The following is a 26022-nucleotide window of genomic DNA, read 5'->3' on the forward strand; positions in this document are numbered from 1 at the left end:
AACCTTTTCTACAAATGGTGTTGGGAGATCTGGACAGCTATCTGCAAAAAAATGAAACTCGATCACCAACTTGTACCATACACAAAAATAAATTCAAGGTGGGTAAAAGACTTAAATATAAGTCCTAACACCATAAAAGTCCTAAAGGAAAACATTAGCAGGATAACCTCAGACATTCCATTCAGCAACATCCTCACAGACATGTCCTCTAAAGTAAGGGACATAAAGGAAAGAATAAACAAATGGGACCTCATCAAAACAAAAAGCTTCTGAATGGCTAAAGAAAAGAGATTTAAAATGAAAAGGGAACCAACTGTATGGGAAAACATATTTGCCAATGATACCTCAGACAAGGGTCTGATCTCCAAAATACATAAAGAACTCAAACGACTCCACTCCAAGAGGACAAACAACCCAACTAATAAATGGGCAAAGGACTTGAACAGACACTTCTCCAAGGAAGACATACAGAGAGCCCAGAGACATATGAAAAGATGCTCAGCATCACTAGCTATCAGGGACACACAAATTAAAACCACAATGAGATACCATCTTACACTAGTCAGAATGGCCATCATAAATCAACAAACAAATGTTGGAGAGGATGCGGAGAATAGGGAACCCTACTGCCCTGTTGGTGAAAATGCAGATTGGTGCAGCCACTGTGGAAAACAGTATGGAATTTTCTCAGAAAACAAAAAATGGAATTGCCTTTTGACCTAGCAATTTCACTGCTGGGATTATACCCTAAGAACCCTGAAACACCAATCTGAAAGAACCTGTGCACCCCTATGTTCACAGCAGCACAATTTACAATAGCCAAGTGCTAGAAGCAACCTAAGTGCCCATCAGCAACTGAGTGGATCAAAAAACTATGGTATTTTTACACAATGGAATTCTACGCAGCAGAGAAAGAAGGAGCTTATACCCTTTGCAACAGCATGGATAGAATTGGAGAGCATTAAGCTAAGTGAAACAAGCCAGAAGGTGAGGGACAAATACCATATGATCTCACCTTTAACTGGAACATATTCAACAGAAGAAAAAAGGAAACAAAATATAACCAGAGACATTGAAGTTAATAACAATGTAACAATAGCCCAAGGGGAGCCATGAGGGGACAGTAGGCAAAAGGGTCTTCAGGAACTACTATAAAGAACATAATGACAAAACCAAGGGTGAGGGTGGAAGCAAGGGAGTGAGGGAGGTTTGACTGGGGTGGGGAGAAGGGTTCAGGAGAAAATGCTGATAACTCTAACTGAACAACAATAAAATAGTTAAGAAAAAAAGAAAAACAAATGGAAAACTTATTTGAAAATATAATGAAGGAGAATTTCCCTAATCTGGCAAAGGAAACAGACTTGCAGGAAGTCCAGGAAGCTCAGAGATTCCCATAGAAGTTGGACCCAAAGAAGCAAAAACCAAGCCACATCATAATTACATTACTGAAGATTAAAGATAAGGAGAGAGTTTTAAAAGCAGTAAGAGAAAAGGAGACAGTTACCTACAAAGGAGTTCCCATAAGACTGTCAGCTGATTTCTGAAAAGAAACCTTGCAGGCAAGGAGGGGCTGAAAAGAAGTATTCCAAGTCCTGAAAGGGAAAGACCTCCATCCAAGATTACTCTATCCAGTAAAGCTATCATTTAGAATGGAAGGGCAGATAAAGTGCTTCCCAGATAACGTCAAGTTAAGGGATTTCATCATCACCAAGTCCTTATTATTTGAAATGTTAAAGAGATTTATCTGAATAAAAGAAGAAGATCAAAGCTATGAACAGTAAAGTGACAACAAACTCACAACTATCAACAACTGAACCTAAAAAAAGAAAAACAAAAATGAACTAAGCAAACAACTAGAACAGGAACAGAATCAATAATCACAGAAATGGAGATCACATGGAGCGTTATCAGTGGGAGGAGGAGGGGGAAGAATGGAGGAAAGGTACAGGGAATAAGAAGCATAGATGGTAGGTACAAAATAGACTGGGGGAGGTTAAGAATAGTATAGGAAATGAAGAAGCCAAAGAACTTATAGGTATGATCCATGGACATGAACTAAGGTGGGGGAATGATGGTGGGATGCAGGTTACAGTGCAGAGGGGAATAAAGGGGAGAAAAAAATGGGACAACTGTAATAGAATGATCAATAAAAAATATTTTTAAAATAAGAAAATGGGGTAGGGTTTATTATTAGTGTCATTTTAAAGGTGAAAAATTGAGATATAAAGAGGTTAAGTTACTTGTTCATGGTGATCATAAGTTAGTAAATGTAGCTGGGATTTGAACCCAGGCAGTCAAGCTCCCCCTAATGAGTGTATGAGCAAACAGGTCTGATTGAGGGAAGAAAGAGCCTCAGCCTCTGCCTCAAGGAGTTGGCATCTGGATATAACTGATAGGGCCTTTAAAGGTGCATATGAGTTTATGGTGGAGAGGGGTGAAAGTTTCCCTCCAGGCAGAGGAGTTACAAATACAAAGCACAGACATCACAAATTGTCAAGTAATATAAATTTAAAAGATAAAAACATATTTCTATTCCTATTTCTTAGGCAGGGAGCTCCTATATAGTTCCTAAATAGTAGCTAAGAACAGAGTCTTGACATTCCTTGGGTTACGGAAACTGAAGAACTGCCAACTGAATATAGTACAATGCTTCCTGTACCTCAGGCACACAACAGCAGCATTTGATAGCTCTCCAGCCCAAACCACACACAGAAACGCCATTTAATAGAATGTATTGCTAGAAAAGAGACTTGGGCTCAGAAGTCCTCAGCAGTACCAAAGATGAAATTCTGAAACAATGAAACTAAATACCTCACTGAACCAGTCCAGCAATGCAAAGAAAAAATTGCCTGGGGGTAAGAGGGGGCGGGCCACACTTCTAAAAGGCCTAATTCTAACAGGCTAGCAGGTGCACTCCTCAATTTATTTTTACAATTTCAGCAGATTAGCAAGTTTTGTTTACCAAAATACAAAGATGTTTCCAAGGCCCTGATAGATATGAATTCTAAAACAAGAAAATTAGAAATACACAAAGGTTGTTTGCGATGTGCAATAAGTTGGTAGTTTTTACACATAGCTGTTCTGAGGTTTATCTTTCTCTGAGACAATGATAATTCACATTCTCTCAACAATATTCTTTGAAATGAATATATTTAGTGAATCATATCACTTAAATGATGACAACACCAACTAAAATTTCAGTTGCTCCAGTCAACGGGATCAAACTTTGTTTATAAGTTGGCTGTTACAATTCAAGAATTATTTTTGTCCTCCCCAAACAATGTTAGATGTAGTGCTTAGTATCCAAGACAGAACACAGAAAACAAAAGCCCAAGTGTGCTAAGAATTCTATGGACTCTAATCCACATAAGGAATAATGATTCTTGAGGAAAGTGCAGTCAAAGTTCTGGAGAGCTGGACACACACATTTGACCTTCCCTGCCTTGGGAACAAGAAATCCTCCACCTGTATATAACTGATGGTGGGTCCCTAACCTCTAGCAGGAGTTCTGTTTATGAAGTAGGTTGGGGAGAAGGATGAGGGAGGGCAGGGGATGATGAGACAGGTACTCTGAGGTAAAGAGCAGAACCATGGGGGCATGGAGCTCCAACTGATGGTAGAAGCTGAGGCTGGTGGTTCCTTCTTCACTGCCCAGTTCCTAGACATTCCTTTGCTCTGCCCCTGGGATAGTGAGCCTCTTCTACTCTAGAGCTGCCACACTGTAGCCTTGGATCAGGATTTTTTTTATACTCTACTCCCCACAAACATGGTCATCAACTTCTCTTCTGATATGAGAACACCCATGCAGGTCTTCCATGGTCTTCTCAGGACTTCTCTAGCCAGTACTTTATAGAAGCAGTGCACACATGCACACACACGCACAGAGAAACTGCATGTAATAAGTAAATTAAACTGAGATCCAGCCGCAAGACCACAATTCTCTCAAATTCAAATATACATAATATATATGCACATACATACACATATACAGGGTCCGGCACTCTTTTATTACAAAATCATAAGCATGTAATTCTGTAACATAACAATATCACACTCAGGTACACCATATGACATTTTAGGTGAAATGTTCAAAATAAAACTATAAATTATTATACCATTATTATCCTACCAACCACACTCAAGCAGGCCTTACTTCTGTCGGACCCTGAATATTTATATAAGGAGCGTCAGTAAAATTCAAGTGATGCACCCACTGATATCATTATATGGGCAGTTCATGCGTAAATCTAAATATGAGACAGTTCAGAACTAGAGCAGGTCAGAGGAGCAAGTTCGGGGGCCAGGTAGGGTGATGCAGAATACACAGACCTTCTTCCTGACACCTTGTGTCACTGAAACTTGGGAATGAGATGAACCTCCCCTTGCCAAAGGCTGCCCACACACTTGAATTAACAGATATACCCCCAACTTACTGGAACTTCAAATGCCTCCTGGGTTTCATCCAGCATCTGGATTTTGATGGACATGAGTTTTCCGGAAGGTGGTGGGGGCAGCTTCTGTCCATGTTCCAAGGTACTGATCCCCGAATTTTCTGTGGCCCCCAGTCGTGATCCTGGAGTTGGCCTCTGCTCTATTTCTCCCATGATGAAAGCAGATTATATAATATCTGTAGGAAGCAGAAACAAAGAGAAATACATCAATCAGAAGAAGACTCACTCATTTAAACCACCTAAGTGACATTTGTCATCTTCTGCCCTTCATTTTAGGAATTTCCCCAAATCATACCAGGCTCCCCATTGTCTGCATTGGAACCACACAGGGTGAGGCTTTGGTCCATTTATCAACAATGTCCCATTTAACCACTCAAGGAATGCAAATAGTGGTGCATATTTTATTCTTCTGCATATTTTAACATATTTTATTCTTTCCTCATTTTACAGTCAGCTCTTCATTATTCATACCACACAGTCGGTTGTGTTCAAAATATTCAGTGTCTACAATGAGCTAGACACTATTTTTTACACATTTCGAGTCTGGTGGGAAGATGATTAACGGTGCCTAAGCCATATCCTTAGCATCCATTAACCACCTTTTATGGACATGCTAATGTACTAAATAATATGAGTATTATAAAGATAAATAGATAACATACATTGTGACTCCCGAGTTTATAATCTGGTTGAGGAAACTAAACATACACTCACATAAATACAGGTGAAATAATGTAAGGTCTTTTGATTTCTTTTGCTTGTTTCCATGGCAATTACCTCCTAATTCATTTCTTTGCTACCATCCAAAGCCATAACCCCTTTCCCAAGTACACATCATTGTATCAAGAGTTATTTTCCTGCATTGACCAGTGTGGCTCAGTTGGTTGGATGTTATCCTGCAAAATGAAAGGTTGCCCATTCGACTGCCAGTCAGGGCACAAGCATGGGTTGCGGGCTCAGTCCCTGGTCAACGCATGCAGGAGGAAATGGATCATTATTTCTCTCTCATATCAATGTTTCTCTATCCCTTCCCCTCAATCTAAAAGTAAATAAATAAAATCTTTTTTAAAAAAGTTATTTTCCTAAAAACAAAACAATAATCTTTCCAAATTGTCTACTCTTCTCTCATGCCACAAACCCACTTCCCACTCTGTTACTGCCTCTTTCTTCAGGTCTTTGCATGGTAAGCTCTCTCTGTATAAATGCTTTGCACTCATTCTCCACCTGAAGCTTCTACCTTAGCTTTAAAAATTCAGTTCAATGTCTCATCCCTGACAGCACGGCAGAGCTCAGGTATCACTGCCACTCTTGCTCATTACCCTGGCAAGCTTCAGCACAGTAGTCAGTTCCATCTACATTTGCCATGACATCATGATAACCCTAAAGCAGAAACCAAATTTTTAATGTTCTTGGGACTTCAGCATCTACATAGGCACAATGTCCGGCACAGAGTGGTATTCAATAATGGCTGCTTGATGACTGGATCAATCAGCCAGAACATTTATACTATGGCCAATATCATAAATGTGACAAGAGCACAAAGAAATGATATTTCAATGTGAGATGAATTGGGTTTCTTTTGGCAGGGGGCTTCCATCATGGAAAAGGTAGGGATTCAATTCAATTTAGTCTCAGATGTCAGGTAATACTTGAAAGAAGACAGAAATAAACAAGGAGAAGGCACCCCGGAATGCCAACAGCACCAAGAAAGCTATGCGACAGATACTGGATGCCATAAAGGAAGAAGAATGAGAATTAATGCCAAAGAGTTAAAAATACATTTAGAAAATAATTTGGAATCAAATGATAAAGAACCTCAAATGCCCACTGAGAAATATGGTCTTTACACTGTAGGTGGTAGGGAGCCACTGGGGTAAGAAAAATGACACAAAACAGGACTTTTGAAAAATGAACCTGAAAAATAATATATAATAGGGAGTACAAAAAGAGAGATGGGATGGCAAGAGCTGAGAGCATTTAGTTACAAAGCTATTCGCAACAATTTGTGCTTGAGGGGATAACCTGGACAGCAGCGATGAAAATGAAAAGGTGACTATATAAAACCCACTTTTGTAAAAAAAAATTAACCTGATGTTTTAATTGGTTAGCTACTGACAGGAGATAAAAGTATAATAATGATCAGAAAATTTTAAATGAAAGCAGAGGAGAGGAAGTAGGAGGGGGAGGTGTGGGTTTGATTGGAGACACTTTTCATGGTTATAAAAGGACATACAGTAGGCTGCAGGGAAGGTGGAGCTGGATGTGAACTATGGGTTCAGAATCCATCTCACGATATAAGCGAAAGCCAAGATGAAAATGAAGGAAAGTCGGGCACACAGAATCAAAAGAGTAAAAATAACAAACATGCCCAGTCATGAAGTCTGTTATTTGCTGAACCCCCGAATTATGTTGAAGCCCTAACCCTCAGTAATATCAGAATGTGGCTATATTTGCAAAAATTAGAAGATGTGATTAAGTTAAAACAAGGCTATTAAGATGGGTCATAATCCAATACATTGTCCTTTTAAGAAAAGGAATTTTGTACAGAGAGACACCAGGGATATGAGAGCACAGAGGAAAGACCATGTAAGGACCCAGTAAGAAGGTAACCATGTGCAAGCCAAGGAGAGAGGCCTCAAGACAAACCAACTTTGCTGACACTCTGATCTGAGACTTCTAGCTTCCAGAACTGTGAGAAAATAAATTTCTCTTAAGACAAAGTACTTGTTTATGATACTTTGTTATGGCAGCCCTAGCAAATTCATGCAAGGCAATGGAGAAGATGGGAAAGAGGCATGGGAAGAATGACCCAGTGACACTTAGTGACAAAGAAAGCCATGGAAGGGGCATCAAGGGGTCACCTGTGGTCTGAGGTACAGAACTAAGAGGGCTGTACATTACCTGCACATTTGAAAATGAGTCTTCCTTCAGCTCTTTTCTTCAGGAAAAACTATCCAGTTTGAAATCTTACTTTGTAGGTTCTTCTTGCCCAACTCATGTTCATCCTTCTCCTTAAGAGTCAGATTCCAGAAGTTCCCCCCAAAAAAATTCTGTATGGAAAACACTCCCTTCCTCTCAGCAAAACCTCTGACCTCCTCACCATGATACAGAGGGCTATCTATGAAGTAGCAGTTCAAAAGCAATGGAGTCACCTCAAACCTCCCTATAGTAAAAAGACATGTCCTTTGATCAGGCAGGAAAAGGGTCTGATCACCACATAGGAAACATTATTTACTTACATCTCCCAACACTTTCCCCACCAACTTTCTAGCCTAGCCTGTAAGAGATTATTGTTCATTCTTATGTAATCCTTTAAAATTGGGGTACTATGACAAAGCATTGCTAGTTAAGGACCAGCCTTTCTGAGAATTGCTCTATCTTTTTTGAATATCCAGTCGTTATTTCACAGGTCTGATATATAAGTACCTTTCTAATTTCTGCCCCAAATAAGTTTTTTTAAAGAACCTAATTCTAGTCAGTTTGGTTGTGTGATCTGTGCTTTGCCTAATTCCTCTATTAGTCTTAAGAGACACGATTAGACCTTGGTCATCTGTAAAGTTAGCACAGTGCCTTACACCAAGTGAAAAAGAGATCATCAATATTTAGTCAATGAATCAAATCTAGATGGTAAACATTTAGTTAATTATGAAATCAGTTGTGTTTAAAATTATCTTCACAAACCAGCTGGAGCCCCAGAAATCACTTCCCTATATATTTTCTGTTCATTGTCTCATGGTTAAAAATAATGGGTTGGCCAAAAAGTTTGTTTAGTTTTTTCCATAAGCTGGCTCTAATAGTCCTTAGTTGTCTTTAACTTCATTTGAAACAATTTTGTTAGACTGTATTGTGGCAACTGTTATATCAGCATGAATTAAAAAAAATACTTATCAAAATTGGTGAATTTTTGTATAGCCATTTTAATATTGAAGATGGAAGAAAACATGCAACATTTTGGCATATTATGCTTTGTTATTTCAAGAAAGGTAAAAATGCAACTGAAATGCAAAAAAATGATTTGTGATGTGTATCGAGTAGGTACTGTAACTGACTGGACATGTCAATAGTGGTTTGCGAAGTTATGTGCTGGAGATTTCTCGTTGGACGATGCTCCATGGTTGGTAGACCAGTTGAAGTTGATAGCGATCAAATCGAGACATTAATTGAGAGAAATCAATGTTATACCACATGGGAGGTAGCCGACATACTCAAAACAACTCAAATCGAAAACATTATTGGTGAAAAAAAAAGTCTTTTATTTTACAGAAAAAAACTAAACAGACTTTTTGACAAACCCAATAGATGCAACTTCCAGAGAAAACTATGACATCAGTCCAGTTGCCTACTTCCCCCCATTCCCAGTTATCTTCTTTGCTCTCTTCCCTACTTTGGTGTTCACCTCTCCTTGCCTCTCCAAGCATCCCCACCTCTGAACCTGCCTTCTCTGCCCTGCACACCATCAGAATGAATAGGTCCTGCCCCTGAATGCTGATACTGGACCTGGACACTTTGCTTACCACTGCTCTGAGTCAGGGAAACATGGGTCTGGCTGTGGCTCTGACACCCATCCAGGGAGCTGATGGAAGGGCCTATTCTCCCATGCCATCCCATCTCAAAGGTGTTAGGGCCCTTCCCCACAAATGCATTTTGTCCTTGTTCTACTCAAGCAAAGAGCAAGGCCCCTCATCCCCTAAACTAAATCCTGTCTGTCCCTCTGGTCCAAGATCTCCAGATGAATATTGTTATATTTAGCAGATGAATATTGTTATATTTAGCACCTTTAAAAATCAAATTGATTTGGTGATTCATAGATACTTGCTACTTTAACTTACTTTTTCTTTAGTCTTTAAATGACTTCATGCTTCTATTATTTCTACTTCTGGATATTAATGTTTAAACAAAGTATATCACACTTTCTTTTGCTTTCATACTTGCATGCAGACTGTTGCTGTACATAGAAAGAACTGTTTAATTCAAATATAAATCCAGCCAAGAGTTTCGAGTTGAGCATCCTAAGAATGTCAAGGAAATATCTGGGGAACACTGGCAAAGTCATAAGTGAGTAATCAGCTTGATATCAAACTGTTGAGTTCATAACTAGAAGTCTAACAAACCTAAAAGCCTTCTTTTTATAAATATCAAGCCATGCTCTACTCTGATTTTTACCTTCATAACTTCCTTTGACTTCTGATTGCCTTAAGCAAGAGTCAGAGTAAAGGAAATTAGTATTTCTTTCCTTGAGATACATCGTACTAACGTGATCATTCTACACCAAAAATGAAAAGCTATTTGTGAAACTACTTTATTCTTTAGATCTATGTGAAAAGTTAGTTAAAAGGAAATAGTAGCTACAACAAAAAGTAATAAAATTTTTCATTGGTGGAGAAAAGATAAAAAACTAGAGTTGTCTTGTCATAGTGTCCTGGCTTAAAGACTTCCTCTTGGAAGTCACCCAAAAGCACACATACAAATGCAACTCTATCATTGAGGAAACCAGACAAAGACATCTGCAATCCTGAACCACAAAATGTGACAAAGAGGTGCCCAAACTGCACTGAAAGTCAGACAGAGAAGAGGAAAATGCTTTAAGAGGCTGTCCATGCCTGCAGAGCCACATCCCCAGTAAGTAGAATATCCTTAGCAACAAACCCAGCAACAGCTTTGTGGGAACAAGGGGAACAGATATACAGATTAGCACTAAGAGCTTCGCTGGATGCATTGTGGCGGGAAATCTCCAGAAGCACTAAAGTTGGACTTGAATGAGAAACTACACAGCCAAGCCATATTGGCAGGAAGCAGTCTATTTGTTAAGGCAAGGTGAAAAAAGAGAAAGACAGCATTGGAAATAATACCAGTCTCAGCAACCAAGAGAAAAACAAAGGTTGAAAATACTACCTGTACATACACACACGTAGCCACATACACACCCCCTCAGGTCACAAGAATTTCTACTAGCATAGGACATGGCCCTGTCTATTGGCTCACAAGAAGCTCCTGCAAACAGCAACTTAATAAAAACTTGCCTGGTAACAAAAAGTGATGTTTACAAAGATGTGCTAAAAGAGAGAGAAAAATGAAAATGAATGACACATGAACAACACCCACAAAAGAAACGTTACATGCAGCAGATCAAAATTTTGCACAAATGTATAGTCATAAATTAACAAAGCAATAAAATAACCAATTCTATAAACAAAAACATATGAAAATTTAAAAGATTTCAGGGAAGTTATGGAGAAACATGGGAAGGAAATAAAATAGGAGGGCAGACTTGAGAGAGGGAAAAAAAAGTAAGAATGAGTAAAAATATCTCTGCTATAAACTTTTGCCTTAATGTTTGTGCCTTACCCCCAAATCTGTATTTTGAAACTGAATCACCAATGTGATGGTATTAAGAGGTAGAGCCTTGGGAACGTGATTAGATGGTGAAGGGGGAGCCCTTATGAATGGGATTAGTGTCCTTACAAAAACGGGCCCCAGCCCTGACCAGTGTAGCTCAATTGGCTGGGTGTAAGTCATCCTGTAAAGTGACAGGTCTCCAGTTCCCAGTCTGGGCACATGGCTGAGTTGCGGATTCAGTCCCCAGTCCGGCCCCACGTCGGGTCCCATGCGAGAAGCAATCAATCCATGTTTTTCTCTCACATTGATGTTTCTCACTTTCGCTTTCTCCCTCTCTTCCCCTCTCTCTAAAAATAAATAATATTTTTTAAAAGTCCCCAAAGGGTTCTCTTGTCCCTTCCACCATGTGAAGACACAATGAAAAGACAGCCAGCCACCTATGAACAGGAAAATGGACCTCACAAGACACTGAAGCCACTAGCCATTGATCTTAAATGTCCCAGCCTCCAGAATTATGAGAAATAAATTCCTGTTGTTTTTAATTCCTCTTGTTTATGATGCTTTGTTATAGCAACCCATTCAGCTTAAGATAATCATCAAAATGAAAGTAGCTAAAAAATATGCACTGGTGAAACTATGAGGGTTTTCAGGGGAAATACTAAAAAATATTAAAACAAGGCCTTCGGTCTACATGGTGACACAGGCAGACATGGCTCGCCTCTTTGCACAACCACATCAAAATTACAACTAAAATATAAAACAACTACCACTTACGAAGGTCAGAAATCAAGTTGAATGTAAATCTGACAACTATGAAACTGAAGTAACTATATCCATCCAGACTGGTAGGAGGGGTGCAGACATGGAATGGACTGGCCCCACACCCACGAGGATAAAAATTTGGTAGGGATATATCGGGAGCAAGGAGTCCCAGTCCCACACCAGGCCCCCCAGCCCAGGATTCCAGTGCCAGGAAGATAAGTCCCCACAACTTCTGGGTGTGAAAACCAGCAGGGATTGAGTTGGTAGAGGAGGTTGCTGGAGCCCTTAGCAGTTCCTCTTGGGGAACCCACGCACAGACACCTTCTCAGACTCTCTCCCTCTGAGCTCCAACACCAGGGTGGCAGTTTGAAGGGCACTAGTGGTATACAGGGAGCAACTGAAGTATGGCATCAAGGCAAGCAGAGTCCATTATCCCTTTGCTAAGCTCAAAGCCAGTAGGCTGGTGCCATATTATCTGAGACTCCATTAACCTGGCTAACATTGTGTGACCCACCTTGAAGATCCACAGAGGCTCTACCCTACCCAATTTACTGGCCTACCCAAGCTGCTTTTCCATAAGAATGGCTGGTCTTATCTCCTAAATCCTTTCAAACAAGCAACATCTGGCTTCAGTGAGCCCTAGAGGCAGCCAGATTAGAGTCTCAGCTTGGCTTTCCCAGGGAATCTCTAAACCCAGTACAAGCAGCAGCCACCTCAGACTACTTTACAGCTCAAGCAGGGTGCACTGGGTAAAACAAAGGTGTGGTCTAACCTGGGCCTACACCATCCAGGAAACCCCAGGGCCACTGTACCCAGTGGACAGCTACAGGCCATGTAGGAGCACTACCACCCTGTCCCTGCACAGCTGATCCTCCACAGAAGGTGGAGGTTGGTGGTCAGTGGTCACAGCCAGTCCTAACACCTCACTAGCAGAGGTAAATCCTTCCTATTGATCCACCAACAGCAACTAAGGCTCAACTACAAGAGGAGGGTGTACTCAGCCCACATGAGGGGCGCACCTTGAGTACCCAGCTTTGGTGATAGGGGAGCCTGGAGGCCACTAGACCCTACAGGACACCTACTATATTAGGCCACACTACCAAGATATGGAGTCAAAGCAGCTCTACCTAACACATGGAAACAAACATAGGGAGGCTGCCAAAATAAGGAGACAAAGATACTCAAAAGAAAGAATAGATCAAAACTCAAGAAAAAGAACTAAACAAAGTAGAGATAAGCAATCTACCAGATGCAGAGTTCAAAAAACTGTTTATAAGGATGCTCAAGGGAAATTAGTGAGGACCTCAGCAGCATAAAAAAGACCCCAGTCAGAAATGAAGAATACACTAGGCCCTGGATGGTATGGCTCAGTGGATTGAGTTCCAGCCTGTGAGCCAAAGGGTTGCTGGTTCGATTCCCAGTCAGGGCACAAGCCTTGGTTACAGGCCAGGTCCCCATTAGGGGGCATGCGAGAGGCAGCCCACATTGATGTTTCTCTTCCTCTCTTTTTCCTTCCTTTCCTCTCTCTCTAAAAATAAATAATAAAGTCTTTTACAAAATTATAAAAAGAAATGAAGGGAACACCAATTGAAATAAAGAACAATTTACAGGGAGAAAATAGTAGACTGGATGAAGCTGAGAATCAAATCAATGATTTGGAACATAAGGAAGCAAAAAACAACCATGCAGAACAACAAGAAGAAAAAAGAATCCAAAAAATGAAGATCATATAAACAGCCTCTCAGACAACTTTAAGAGGTCCAACATTCACCTCATAGAGGTGCCAGAAGGAGAAGAGAATGGGCAAGAAACTGGAAATCTATCAGAAAAAAACAGTGAAAGAAAACTTCCCTAATTTGGTGAAGGAAATAGACATGTAAGTCCAGGAGGCAGAGAGAGTCCCAATTATGATGGATGCAAAGAAGCCCCCTCCAAGACACATCATTATTAAAATGCCAAAGGTTAAAGATAAAGAGAGACTCTTAAAAGCAAGAGTTAAGAAGTTAGTTACCACAATGTTGCCAGATGGGAGGAGGGAATAGAAAGGGTGAAGAGGTGAGGGGATTAAGAAGTAGTACAAATAGGTAGTTAAAGAATAACCATGGGGATGTAAAGTACAGTATAGGAAATGGAGAAGCAGAAGAACTTATACGAATGACCATGCACATGAACAATGGTGGGGGGATTGCCTTAGGGAGTAGGGGACACTGGGTGGAGGGGGGCTAAGAGGGAAAAATCAGGACAACTGATTTTTTGGCCTAATCAATAAAATATAATTTAAAAAGAAAACATTAAAACCGATAGAAAAATGATAAATATGGAAAGACATGGTGATCCAACATATCCACAATTGGTATCCCTAAAGGAAAAAAAAATTAAATGAATAAGAAAAAATTTCAGGTATAATTCTGGACAAAATTTTGGAAATAAAAGATGATTTTCATAATAAATGAACATACCATATCCCAGAAATAACTAACATAAAATGATGAACACCAAGATATTTCCTGTGTCATCACTGATCTTCAAAAATTAAGAAAGAATCCTATGGGCACTGAGACAAAATGTTCAAAAAAATATGAGGGAACAAAAGTTCAGACTTATTCACAGCAACATTTAATGCTTAAATGTCCTCAAAGAAATAACAGAGGAATCAAAACTTTAAGTCCAGCTGAATTTTCATTCAAATATAATAGCCAAATATGTTAAATAGTCGAGAACTCAGAAAAATATTACCCAAGCTCTCCTAAAGGATAAAATTCAGCAAAACAAGAGCTAAAAGTAAGTGGTGAAACAATGGAAAATGATTATTGGAAAATTCCATTTATACTGTAAGAGGAAGACTAAAATAATTATAATAGCTGCAGAATATTATAACAAGGAAGACTAAAATAATGATAATAGCTGCAGAATATTGTAACTCCTGACAATGTAGCAATAACAGAACTAAAAATTGGCAGGGGAAGAATTAGAGGTGGTCAGAGGCACTGCAAGTTAACTATTAGCACACATTTTAAAATTAATAATAAAAACAAAATTCAAATCTCTGAAGATAAGCAAATGGTTAATAAGCACATGAAAAGATGTAGAACATCGTTCCTTAGTCATTAGGAAATGCAAATTACATCCACAATGAGATAATATTTCACACCCACTGAATGAACAGTAACACTATTATGGGGAATGTGAAAACACTGGAATTATACACACTGGTGGCTGGTGGCAACATAAAATGGTACACACACTTTGGTGCACATACTGGTAGTTTTTTAAAAATTAAATCATAGCCCTGACCAGAGTGGTTCAGTTGGTTGGGCAACCTCTCACAAAGCAAAGGTCGCCAGTTTGACTCCCAGCCAGAGCACATGCCTGGGTTGCAGGTTCAATCCCTGGTCAGAGAGCATATGACAGGCAACTAATCGGTGTTTCTCTCTCACATCAGTGTTTCTCTCTCCCTATCTTTCTCCCTCCTTCCCCCCTTGTTTAAAAAGAAAAATTAAATAAAAATCTTTTTTCTAAATGTAGTCATAAATTTAGCACACAACCCAGTGGTTGGGTTTTCCTAGTGACTCAGCAATTCCACTCCTAGGTATCACCCTAACATGGATGAAAACTAATGTCCACAAAAAGACTTGTATGGATGCAGATGTTCACAGCTAAAAATTGCCAGCAAGTGGAAATAACCCAAATATTCATCAACTGGTGAATGGATAAACAGAATGTGGTATGTCCACACAAGTGTGAAAGAAAAGGGGCCACATGTGAAATCTGACAAGTTCAGGTGAGGCCAGTATGGCAGCCTTATAAACTCAGAGTCCTAAAGTAACCAGATAGGGTGAGCTGAAATTAAAACTTTCTAACTAAAAGCAGTTCATGGCAGGTACTCATGTCCTAGGCTGGTATTTTTTCCTAACAAAGGTCAATCTTTACCTTACCTGAGCCTGTCTGTTGTCTTTTTGCATCAATGATAACATACATTTGGAATGTCATATCTCCTTTTTCCAGATCCCTCAAAGTCCAGGCGCCGCACGAGGGGGAGACCACAAATCCCCTCATTATTATCATTATCATGTTAATTGTTGACTACTAACTATCCTATTCCCACCTATGTAAAAGTGTCTATCATTTCACTTTTTATCCAATCCCAGAGGTCCCCCCCACTTTGCTTTCTCCCACCTCGCTATTCTATCACCAGTGGATTTCTTGTAACCCCCTTACACCTCCCTTTTGATTGTAATGTATAAAATGAGGTGTCAAACTGCCATTTTCCAGAGTATTTTCTCAGTCTGTTGAAGTTTTGCTTCCCAGCAATTGTCATCAGTTTGGCTCAAATACACTCACAAAAATTCTCTACGGGTCTGAATGTTTCTTACATTGACACAAGGAACTATTATTATTCATCAACAAAAAGAAATGAAATGATAATACATGTTACAACATAGATGAACCTCAAAAACATGTTGTTAAATGAAAGGAGCCAGATGCAAAAGAATACATAGCATATGACCCTATTGATATGAAATATCCAAAAAGTCAAATCTGTAGACAGAAAATAGGTACCTGGGGTTAGGGACAGGAGCTGGGACTGATAGGAAAGGGCCAGAGGAATGGGAGATCTTCTGAAGGGTAATGGAAATGTTCTCAAAGTACATTGTGGTGAAACTAGATTGTCACACAACTCTGTAAATTTACTAAAAACCTTTGAATTGTACACTTAAAACAGGTCAACTTTATGATATGTAAATGGACACACACACACGAATATTCTTGTGAACACACAAAACTTCTGTAGAAGGACAAAGACATAAGTGTTAGGAAAGCTGGCTCCATTGAGGCAACCAGTCCGGTGAAGGACAGGAGTGACAGTGACCTAAAACTTGGTTGTCATTGTACACGTTTTGCACCTTTAAATCTTGTACCATATATACATATTACCTATTAAGAAATAAACAATTTTATAAAATGAATGAATCTACTAAGAACATCCTGCCAGGTACCCCAACCCCATTTAGAGAATGAAATGTAGTAAGATGACATCACAGTAGAGAGTGACAACTATCAAAATAGGCTGACTAAGAAGAACTTTGACAGGTTTTCCCTCCAGTTTTAAATATAAGCCACTTAAAAATACTAGGTAAAGAAAAATTCATAGAAAGTGTTTATTCACAGGAGAAGAGAAGCCCACAAGGTAGATTGGTAGGAAGCTACAGGGCTGGACTCTACAGCCACCAAAGCACTTCTAACTGCCCCAGGCAGAGCATGAAGGATCATGAATTTGCCATTTTGTGGGGACAAAAATCAGCAATGTCAGACATTCGGGAGAGCAAAGGTGAAAGGTGTGTGATTCCTACCAGCTCTATTCATTTGGCTCTTCCCTTAGGAGCCACACACTGCCTGGTTACAAAGCCACCTTGCGCTCCTGTCCCTCAGGGAGCCAAAGACCAGGAGGTGACTGTGGGGATTGGAGGGAGAAGATAGGGAGAATGTACCCCAGAAGAGCTGGCTGCAAGGCACTGTCTCAAGAGCACAACCAGCCAAGTTTGGCTTTTCACAGGGACTTTAGATAAGGGATTTTGAGCCAGTTCAAAAGCAGCTATTTGTGTGGACAGATTTGCTTATTTCAAAAAAGTCTGTGAGCAAAAGAACCAACTGCAGATCAGCTGTTTACATCAACCAGACACTTCAAACAGGCCAGAGACTGTTTGGCCTGTTCGATCATTTGGGAGGAGACCAGAATACTGTTTACAAGTAGGTGCCCTATTGCACATGCAAAGTAAGGAAAAGAGAACTAAACTGTGGCAGCTACATAAAGATTAGTCCTTAACTGTCTTTCCTTCTGTTCCTACAAAAATAAAATTAAATTAAACAGACTATCTTTAATGCCCCTGACAAATCTCTGGAAATTCTAAGCAGAAGAGAAATTTTCTGTTTTCACAGTGGTTATTTCAAAAGACTACTTTTAACTATATCCCTTTTCTACTCAAAAACTTGAGTATAATAAATACCAAGTTAAATGCGAAAATTACCAGTAAGGCACTTCAATAATTTGCCCTGATTTCTCCCCTTATAAATAAAGTACTTGCTAATCCAACTGGACTCTGCTGTTCAGCACACCTGAATTTTCCTGGTGTTGTGCTGTTGATATTATTTCTTTGTAAGGTAAGTACAGGCAGTCTAGCTTCCTCACCCAGGTGTCTGGGTAACTAAGGGAAGCAGTGTTCCCATAGCCTTGGAGGGGCCTGATAACTAGTGTTCTCATAGCCTTGAGACTGGGCCCAATAAACTGTTCCCATAACATGAAGTGAGCTTGCATGCGCAGAATTACGTTATGTTATGTTATGTAATGTTCTGGCATCTTGCCTGTTTTGTTCCCCTCTAGTACTTAAACAGGTAGGGACTCCCTGCAGGTGGTGATGATGAGAGACACGCAAGGGGACAGGTGCCATGATGGGTGACATGCTGGGGAGCAAGGGCCATGACATGAGACATGCAGACACAAAGCTTGCAGCGTGTGTGGCTTACCCACCCATGAATAAAGGCGTGCCAGACATCCCAACGGCTCTGTGAATATATTTCCATCTGCATGAATACCATGCACCTGCTTGGCCTTGAAGGGTGGCAACACATTCTTCCTCCCAAAATACTGTCTTGTCTACCTGGCTCTAATGGAATCTCCTCCAGAAAGCCTTTCCTCATCTACTCTTTAAATTGGAGGGGAGTGGGGGGGGTTGGCACAGGGAGGGGGAACAGCTCGCTTTATTCTCCCTGGAGTTTTGCATGTATTTTGGCTTGTATTTATTTCATTTGCTCTCCAGGCTTTTCTCCTCCTTTCCTGCACTGTCAACTAGATGTCAAGTCCACAATGGTAGGAATGGTACTATCTATATAACCTAGGAGTGTGATGTGCTCTTCTTGTTTTATTGCAAGAGACAGCCCTAGCCTCAGACCTGGGGACTGTAAGAACTTCAGGTAATCCTCTATCCATTCTAGCCATCATGTTACTTGCCTAGAAAACAGAGAAAACGCCGACCATATGCAGCAGGCTAATAAAGTAGGGCTGCTTAAAATGTGCTCGCAACTCAACTAGCAGCATCAGCATCACCTGGGAACTTGTTAGAAATGCTAATTTTTTACCTCAGTACAGACGCCCTGTATCTGAAAGGCTGGGACCAGCACCTGGGTTGCAATAGGCCTTCCAGGGGTTCTGATGCAGGGAACACAGGCTGTGAACCTTCAAATGTTCCCAATGAGAATTAGCTAACATAGGTAAATCTGCCTGACACACTTCGAGCATCTATTTGGTTAGATAACTTCAAAAAAATCTCTACTACGCATTTCACATGTGCACCAAACATAGTGAGTGCCTAATTTTTTCAACAGGCCCTGGCAAGAAAAAGTGGCATTCCTTTTCCAATCAAATTTTAACCTATACTCTAACCTTGTTCTAAAACTGTTTTTTAAAAATCATTAAAAATAAATAAAAATAATTTAATACAATACTTTTGTTTGTATTTTCACTGATTTGGTAGGGCATTTTTCCTCAATTAAATAAATAGGCAAAGACAAAAATGCATAGAATGGAGGTGGAAGTAAAAGGTGCTGTTAGGAGAAGGCTCCCTGGAGGTTGTGAAGATGGCGGCCAGATAGGTGGGAACAGAGTCCACTTCCCCTCGGCGCCAGTGAAACACCTGGCTAATCTGAGGAACAGAGCGAACAACCAACGGTATTCCAGCATATGTGAAGATCGGAGACCAAAGATTGTAGAGGACATTGAAAGATCACACAGTAAGAAGAGTACTTAAAGGACAATAAGGTCCCTGGGACAAGCGCGGGGACCAGGGTGGCTGAAGCCCACAGCCAGGGTGCAGGATCTGCTGTAGGATTCTTGGGAGAGAGCCAGCCTGGCTGTGTGAGAGGCGAGGTGCTTATTTGGACCAGGGAGGGCTTGAATAGGAAGAATTTCTTGAAAAGAAAAAGAGAAAATAGAGGCACTCAGCTGCTGTTTAGAGAATTCTCCACAGCAGCCGTGGACTCTTGCGCCCCCAAACCCTCAGACCCTGGACTATGAACACCCGATAAGCAGCCCCAGCACACACCTAAAGCCTGGTTGGTGCGCACCCCAATCAGCGGCCTGGGCGCCCACGCCTGAATCCCTGGATAGGTACACACCCCGATCAGCAGACAGGCTGCCTGGGCGCACAGGCCCAGAGCCCCCAGGTGGGTGAGTACCCAGAACAGCGGCCTGGGCACCCACACCTGAAGGCTGGGTGGGTGTGCACCCTGATCAACAGCCTGACTGCCTGCCGTCAACCATACCTGAAGCACCGGGGACTGAACACCTCCCACCTACCCCTAAGCACAGAGCCCTGCAGGGCCTATTTGTGCCCTCTAGGAGGAAGGCAGAATGCCCAGCACAGGGCAGCTGCAGGGCTAGGGGAGATTGCAGTCCCCAGAAAGACTTGACCCAGTAGGGGGCTGAACTACCCTGAAGGGGCACCAAGAGCTCCTAGCATCTAGGACAGCAAAGAGCAAGAAGGTGGAGTGTGAGTTGCCCCTAATTGGTGCACCTCAAGGATAGCACAACTGGTGGACCAAAGGCCTAGGGGGGAGCAGAAGGCCCCTGAGGAACTGTACTGGAGGCTGGACAATAGTGAAGAGTGTGGCTCATGAAGGGAGAAAAGTGAAACTAATCCATCCACCCACCCCCCACCTGTTTCACAGACAGGAAGACCAGCAGAACTGACCTGACCTGTTTAAAGCCAGCAGAAGACTTTTCCCCCCACCCCTAAATTCCTTCTTCCTGCCTTATTTTATTTTTCTTATATTAATTTTTGTTAAAATTCCTTCTTCTTTTCTTTCAGCCAATCTTTTTTTTATTCCTTCTTCCTTCTTTCTATCCTTTCCTTTTCTATACCCTTTTTCTTCCTTCCCTTTCCCTTTTCCTTTCCTTCTTTCTCCTTTTCCCACAGGTGAGACAATAAAACCTGGAGCTCTGAAAAGACCAGAGTTAGACCCAAACAGGGGTCATCCTAATAACCAAGAAAGTGAGGCAACTTTCACTTTGCTACTCCAGAGAACATGCAAGGTGGGAGCGGTGAACACCAGTACACCTGCTGGAAGAGGAAACCCACCAACAAAAGAACCACCAACAGATAACAGAAGAAGGAAGTGGAAGCCACACTAACCTCAATCCAAGACTGATCTGAAAATACAACTAAATAGTGGAGGAAATACTCAGAACAAACAACTGGATAAGAGCAAGAGAGAAGACTCAAAACCTTGTACAAACAGAAGTATCACCTTCAACACATACTGTCAACATCTGCACAACAGAATACAAGACATGGTAGACAGAGTGATGCTCAATTAACCACCTCGAGGGAGGGACCCATCAAAGAAAGATCCAACAAAACTCAAAACCCAAAGACATACAGAGAGCCAACATAAACGACAGCTCAATACCAGTGAGCTCAGGAGATTAAGGAAATGGCACCACTGAATCCCACTAGCATTCTACCATAGAAGTTCATACCATAAACCCAGGGAGTCAGAACAGATCAATTTAAGAAGCAGAGACTAACAAGAAGAGTCTCACAAACAATGGGAAGACAAAGAAACAACCCCCAAATGAAAGGAAAGGAGGAAGCCTCAGGAAGAATGCTAACTGAAATAGAGGCAAGTCAACTATCAGAAACTGAGTTCAAAGCAATGGTTATCAGGAAGCTCACTGAGCTCACAGAGAACTACCAGAAACTACAGGGAAACTACAATAAACTCAGTGCAAACTATATCGATATGAAAAAGGAAGTAGAAACTATCAACAAGGGCCAAGAGGAAATGAAGAATACAGTTTCCAAACTGAAGAACACAGTAGAAGGAATCAAAAGCAGACTTGATGAAGCAGAGGATCGGATCAGCGAGCTGGAGGACAAAGTAGAAAAAATACACCAAGAAAGAGGAAGTGAAGGAAAAGAGGCTCACAAAAATAGAAGAGGGATTAAGGGAAATGAATGACAACATGAAACGTAATAATATCCATATAATAGGGATACCAGAAGGAGAAGAAGAAGAGCAAGGGATAGAAAACCGGTTTGAAACAGTAATGATGGTAAAGTCCCCTAATCTAATGAGAGAAAAAGTCAAACAAATCCAGGAAACACAGAGTCCCAAGCAAGAGGAACCCAAAGAAGCCCACCGCAAAACACATCATAATTAAAATGGCAAAATTCCAACACAAAAAGAGGATCTTAAAGACAGCAAGGGAGAAACAGGAAGTAACATACAAGGGAGCCCCAATAAGGTTAGCAGCTGACTTCTCAATGGAAACGCTCCAAGCCAGAAGAGAATGGCAAAAAATATTCCAAGTAATGAGAACCAAAGGCCTGCAATCAAGACTACTTTACCCAGCAAGGCTCTCAATCAAGATAGAAGGCCAAATAAAGGGCTTCCCAGTCAAAAGAAGTCTAAAAGAATACACTTCCACCAAACCAGCTCTGCAAAACATGCTAAAGGCACTGCTTTAAGGAAAGGAAGGAAAAGAGAGAGACAGAGGAACACAGGTAGGAAAAAATGGCAATGAATAACTACCTGTCGATAATAACCTTAAATGTAAATGGATTAAATGCTCCAATCAAAAGACATAGAATAGCTGAATGGATAAGAAAGCACAACCCACACATATGCTGCCTACAAGAGACCCATCTCAGGACAAGAGACTTACACAGACTGAAAGTGAAGGGCTGGAAACAAATTTTCCAAGCAAATGGACAGGAAAAAAAAGCAGGGGTAGCAATACTCATATCAGACAAAATAGACTTCCAAAGAAGGGCCATAAAGAGAGACCCAGATGGTCACTTTATAATACTCAAAGGAAGAATCCACCAAGAAGACATAAACATTGTAAATATATATGCACCAAACAAAGGAGCATCCAAATACATAAAGAAAATCTTGGAGGACTTCAAGAAAGATATTCACAGCAACACAATTATAGTAGGGGACTTTAACACCCCACTATCAAAAATGGACACGTCTTCCAAACAAAATATCAACAAGGATATTGTGTCACTTAACAATACCCTAGAGGAAATGGACGTAACTAATATATATAGAGCTTTTCATCCCAAAGAAGCAAAATACACATTCTTTTCAAGTGCACATGGAAGTTTTTCAAAGATAGACCACATGATAGGACACAAAGCAAGCCTCAACAATTTCAAGAAAATTGAAATCATATCAAGCATTTTCTCTGACCACAAGGGACTGAAACTAGAAACCAACCCCAAAGGAAAAAACCCAAAACACTCAAAATCATGGAGAATGAATAGCATGCTATTAAACAATGAATGGGTCAAGAACAAGATTAGGGAAGAAATCAAAAACTTTCTTGAAACAAGTGAAAATGAACTCACAACAACACAAAACCTATGGGACACAGCAAAAGCAGTCCTGAGAGGAAAGTTCATAGCAATACAGGCCTACCTTAAGAAGATAGAAACATTTCAAACAAACAACCTAACCCTACGCCTAACAGAACTCGAGGAACAACAACAAAGACAGCCCAGAGCAAGCAGAAGGAAGGAAATAAACAAGATCAGAGCAGAGTTAAATGACATAGAGACTAAAAGCACAATTCTAAGGATCAATGAATCCAGGAGCTGGTTCTTTGAAAAGATAAACAAAATCAACAAGCCTTTAAGTAGGCTCATCAAAAAAAAAGAGAGAGGTGATCCAAATAAACACAATTAGAAATGAAAGAGGAGAGATTACAACTGATAGCACAGAAATACAAAGGATTGTAAGAAATTACTATGAAGAACTGTATGCCAAGAAATTTGAAAACCTAGGTGAAATAGACACATTTCTAGAAAAATATAACCATCCAAACCTGAATGAAGAAGAAGCAGAAAACCTGAACAGACCAATAACAGAAGACGAAATTGAAGCAGTCATCAAAAAACTCCCAACACACAAAAGCCCTGGACCAGATGGTTTCACAGGAGAATTCTACAAAGCATTTAAGGAAGAGCTAACCCCTATCCTTCACAGACTACTCGAAAAAATCCAAACTGATGGAAGACTCCCAAACTCTTTTTATGAAGCCAGCATCATCCTAATCCCCAAACCAGATAAAGACACAACAAAGAAAGAAAACTTCAGGCCAATATCGCTGATGAACATAGACGCTAAAATTCTCAACAAAATATTGGCAAACCGCATCCAGCAATACATTAAAAAGATCATACACTATGACCAAGAGGGATTCATCCCAGGGATGCAAGGATGGTACAATATTCGCAAATCAATAAACATAATACATCACATCAACAACAGCAAAGAAAAAAATCACACGATCATATCAACAGATGCGGAAAAAGCATTTGATAAGATACAGCACCCATTTCTGATAAAAACACTCAGCAAAGTGGAAATAAAGAGAGCATTCCTCAACACAATAAAGGCCATATATGAGAGACCTACAGCCAACATCATACTCAATGGACAAAAACTTAGAGCTTTCCCACTAAGATCAGGAACAAAAGAAGGATGCCCTCTCTCACCACTCCTATTCAACATAGTATTGGAAGTCCTAGCTACAGCAATCAGACAAGAAAAAGAAATAAAAGGCATCCAAATTGGAAAGGAGGAAATGAAACTGTCACTGTTTGCAGATGACATGATAGTGTCCATGGAAAATCCTATAGACTCCACCAAAAAACTACTCGACCTAATAAATGAATTTGGCAAAACAGCTGGATACAAAGTCAATACTCAGAAATCAAAGGCATTCCTGTATACCAACAATGAAACAGCAGAAACAGAAAGCAGGAAAAAAATCCCATTTGATATAGCAACAAGAAAAATAAAGTACCTAGGAATAAACGTAACCAAGGAGGTAAAAGACCTGTACTCAGAAAACTACACAACACTGAAGAAAGAAATTAAGGAAGACACAAACAAATGGAAAGATATACCGTGTTCATGGATTGGAAGAATTAACATCATCAAAATGGCCATACTACCCAAAGTGATTGATAGATTCAGTGCAATACCTGTAAAAGTACCCATGACATATTTCACAGATATACAGCAAACATTTCAGAAATTTATATGGAACCATAAACGACCCCGAATAGCTGCAGCAATTTTGAGAAAGAAGAACAAAGCAGGAGGGATCACAATACCTGATATCAAACTGTATTACAAGGCCACTGTAATCGAAACAGCCTGTACTGGCATAAATATAGGCACATAGACCAATGGAACAGAACAGAGAGCCCAGAAATAAACCCAAGTCTTTATAGTCAATTAATATTTGACAAACAAGGCAGGAGCATAAAATGGAGCAAAGACAGCCTCTTCAACAGATGGTGTTGGGAGATCTGGACAGCTACGTGCAAAAAAAGGAAACTCGATCACCAACTTACGCCATACAGAAAAATAAACTCAAGATGGATAAATGACTTAAATATAAGTTGTAACACCATAAAAGTCCTTGAGGAAAACATTGGCAGGATAACCTCAGACATTCCACGCAGCAACATCCTCACAGACATGTCCCCTAAAGCAAGGGACATAAAGGAAAGAATAAACAAATGGGACCTCGTCAAAATAAAAAGCTTCTGCAGGGCTAAAGAAAACAGCACCAAATTACAAAGAGAACCAACAGTATGGGAAAACATATTTGCTAATGATACCTCAGACAAGGGCCTGATCTCCAAAATATATAAAGAACTCACACGACTGCACTCCGGGAAGACAAACAACCCAATTAAAAAATGGGCAAAGGACTTGAACAGACACTTCTCCAAGGAAGACATACAGAGGGCCCAGAGACATATGAAAAGATGCTCAGCATCACTAGCCATCAGAGAGATGCAAATTAAAACCACAATGAGGTACCATCTCACACCAGTCAGAGTAGCCAACATAAACAAATCAACAAACAAATGTTGGAGAGGATGCGGAGAATAGGGAACCCTAGTGAACTGTTGGTGGGAATGTAGACTGGTGAGGCCACTGTGGAAAACAGGATGGAATTTCCTCAGAAAACTAAAAATGGAACTGCCCTTTGACCCAGCAATTCCACTGCTGGGATTATACCCTAAGAATCCTGAAACACCAGTCTAAAAGAACCTGTGCACCCCTATGTTCACAGCAGCACAATTTACAATAGCCAAGTACTGGAAGCAACCTAAGTGCCCATCAGCAAACGAGTGGACCCAAAAACTATGGTATATTTACACAATCGAATTCTACGCAGCAGAGAGAAAGAAGGAGCTTATACCCTTTGCAATGGCATGGATGGAACTGGAGAGCATTATGCTAAGTGAAATAAGCCAGACGGTGAGGGACAAATACGATATGATCTCACCTTTAACTTGAACATAATCAATAGAAGAAAAAAGCAAACAAAATATAACCAGAAACATTGAAGTTAAGAACAATCTAACAATAGTCAGGGAGGAGTGGG

General features: G+C 40.4%; 1 protein-coding gene across 3 annotated transcripts in view; it reads right to left on the bottom strand.

Moving 5' to 3' along the window:
• FARP1 (FERM, ARH/RhoGEF and pleckstrin domain protein 1) overlaps positions 1-26022 on the bottom strand; it is a 388385-nt gene that overhangs the window by 320227 nt on the left and 42136 nt on the right. For all 3 annotated transcript variants that reach the window (XM_045186721.3, XM_045186722.3, XM_024578871.4), the window contains exon 2: positions 4434-4627. In XM_045186721.3, the coding sequence (XP_045042656.2) occupies positions 4434-4604 (171 nt within the window). In that variant the 5' untranslated portion in view covers positions 4605-4627. The remainder of the gene's footprint in view (positions 1-4433; positions 4628-26022) is intronic.

This window comes from Desmodus rotundus, chromosome 13, assembly GCF_022682495.2.
Source record: "Desmodus rotundus isolate HL8 chromosome 13, HLdesRot8A.1, whole genome shotgun sequence".
Taxonomy (NCBI): domain Eukaryota; kingdom Metazoa; phylum Chordata; class Mammalia; order Chiroptera; family Phyllostomidae; genus Desmodus; species Desmodus rotundus.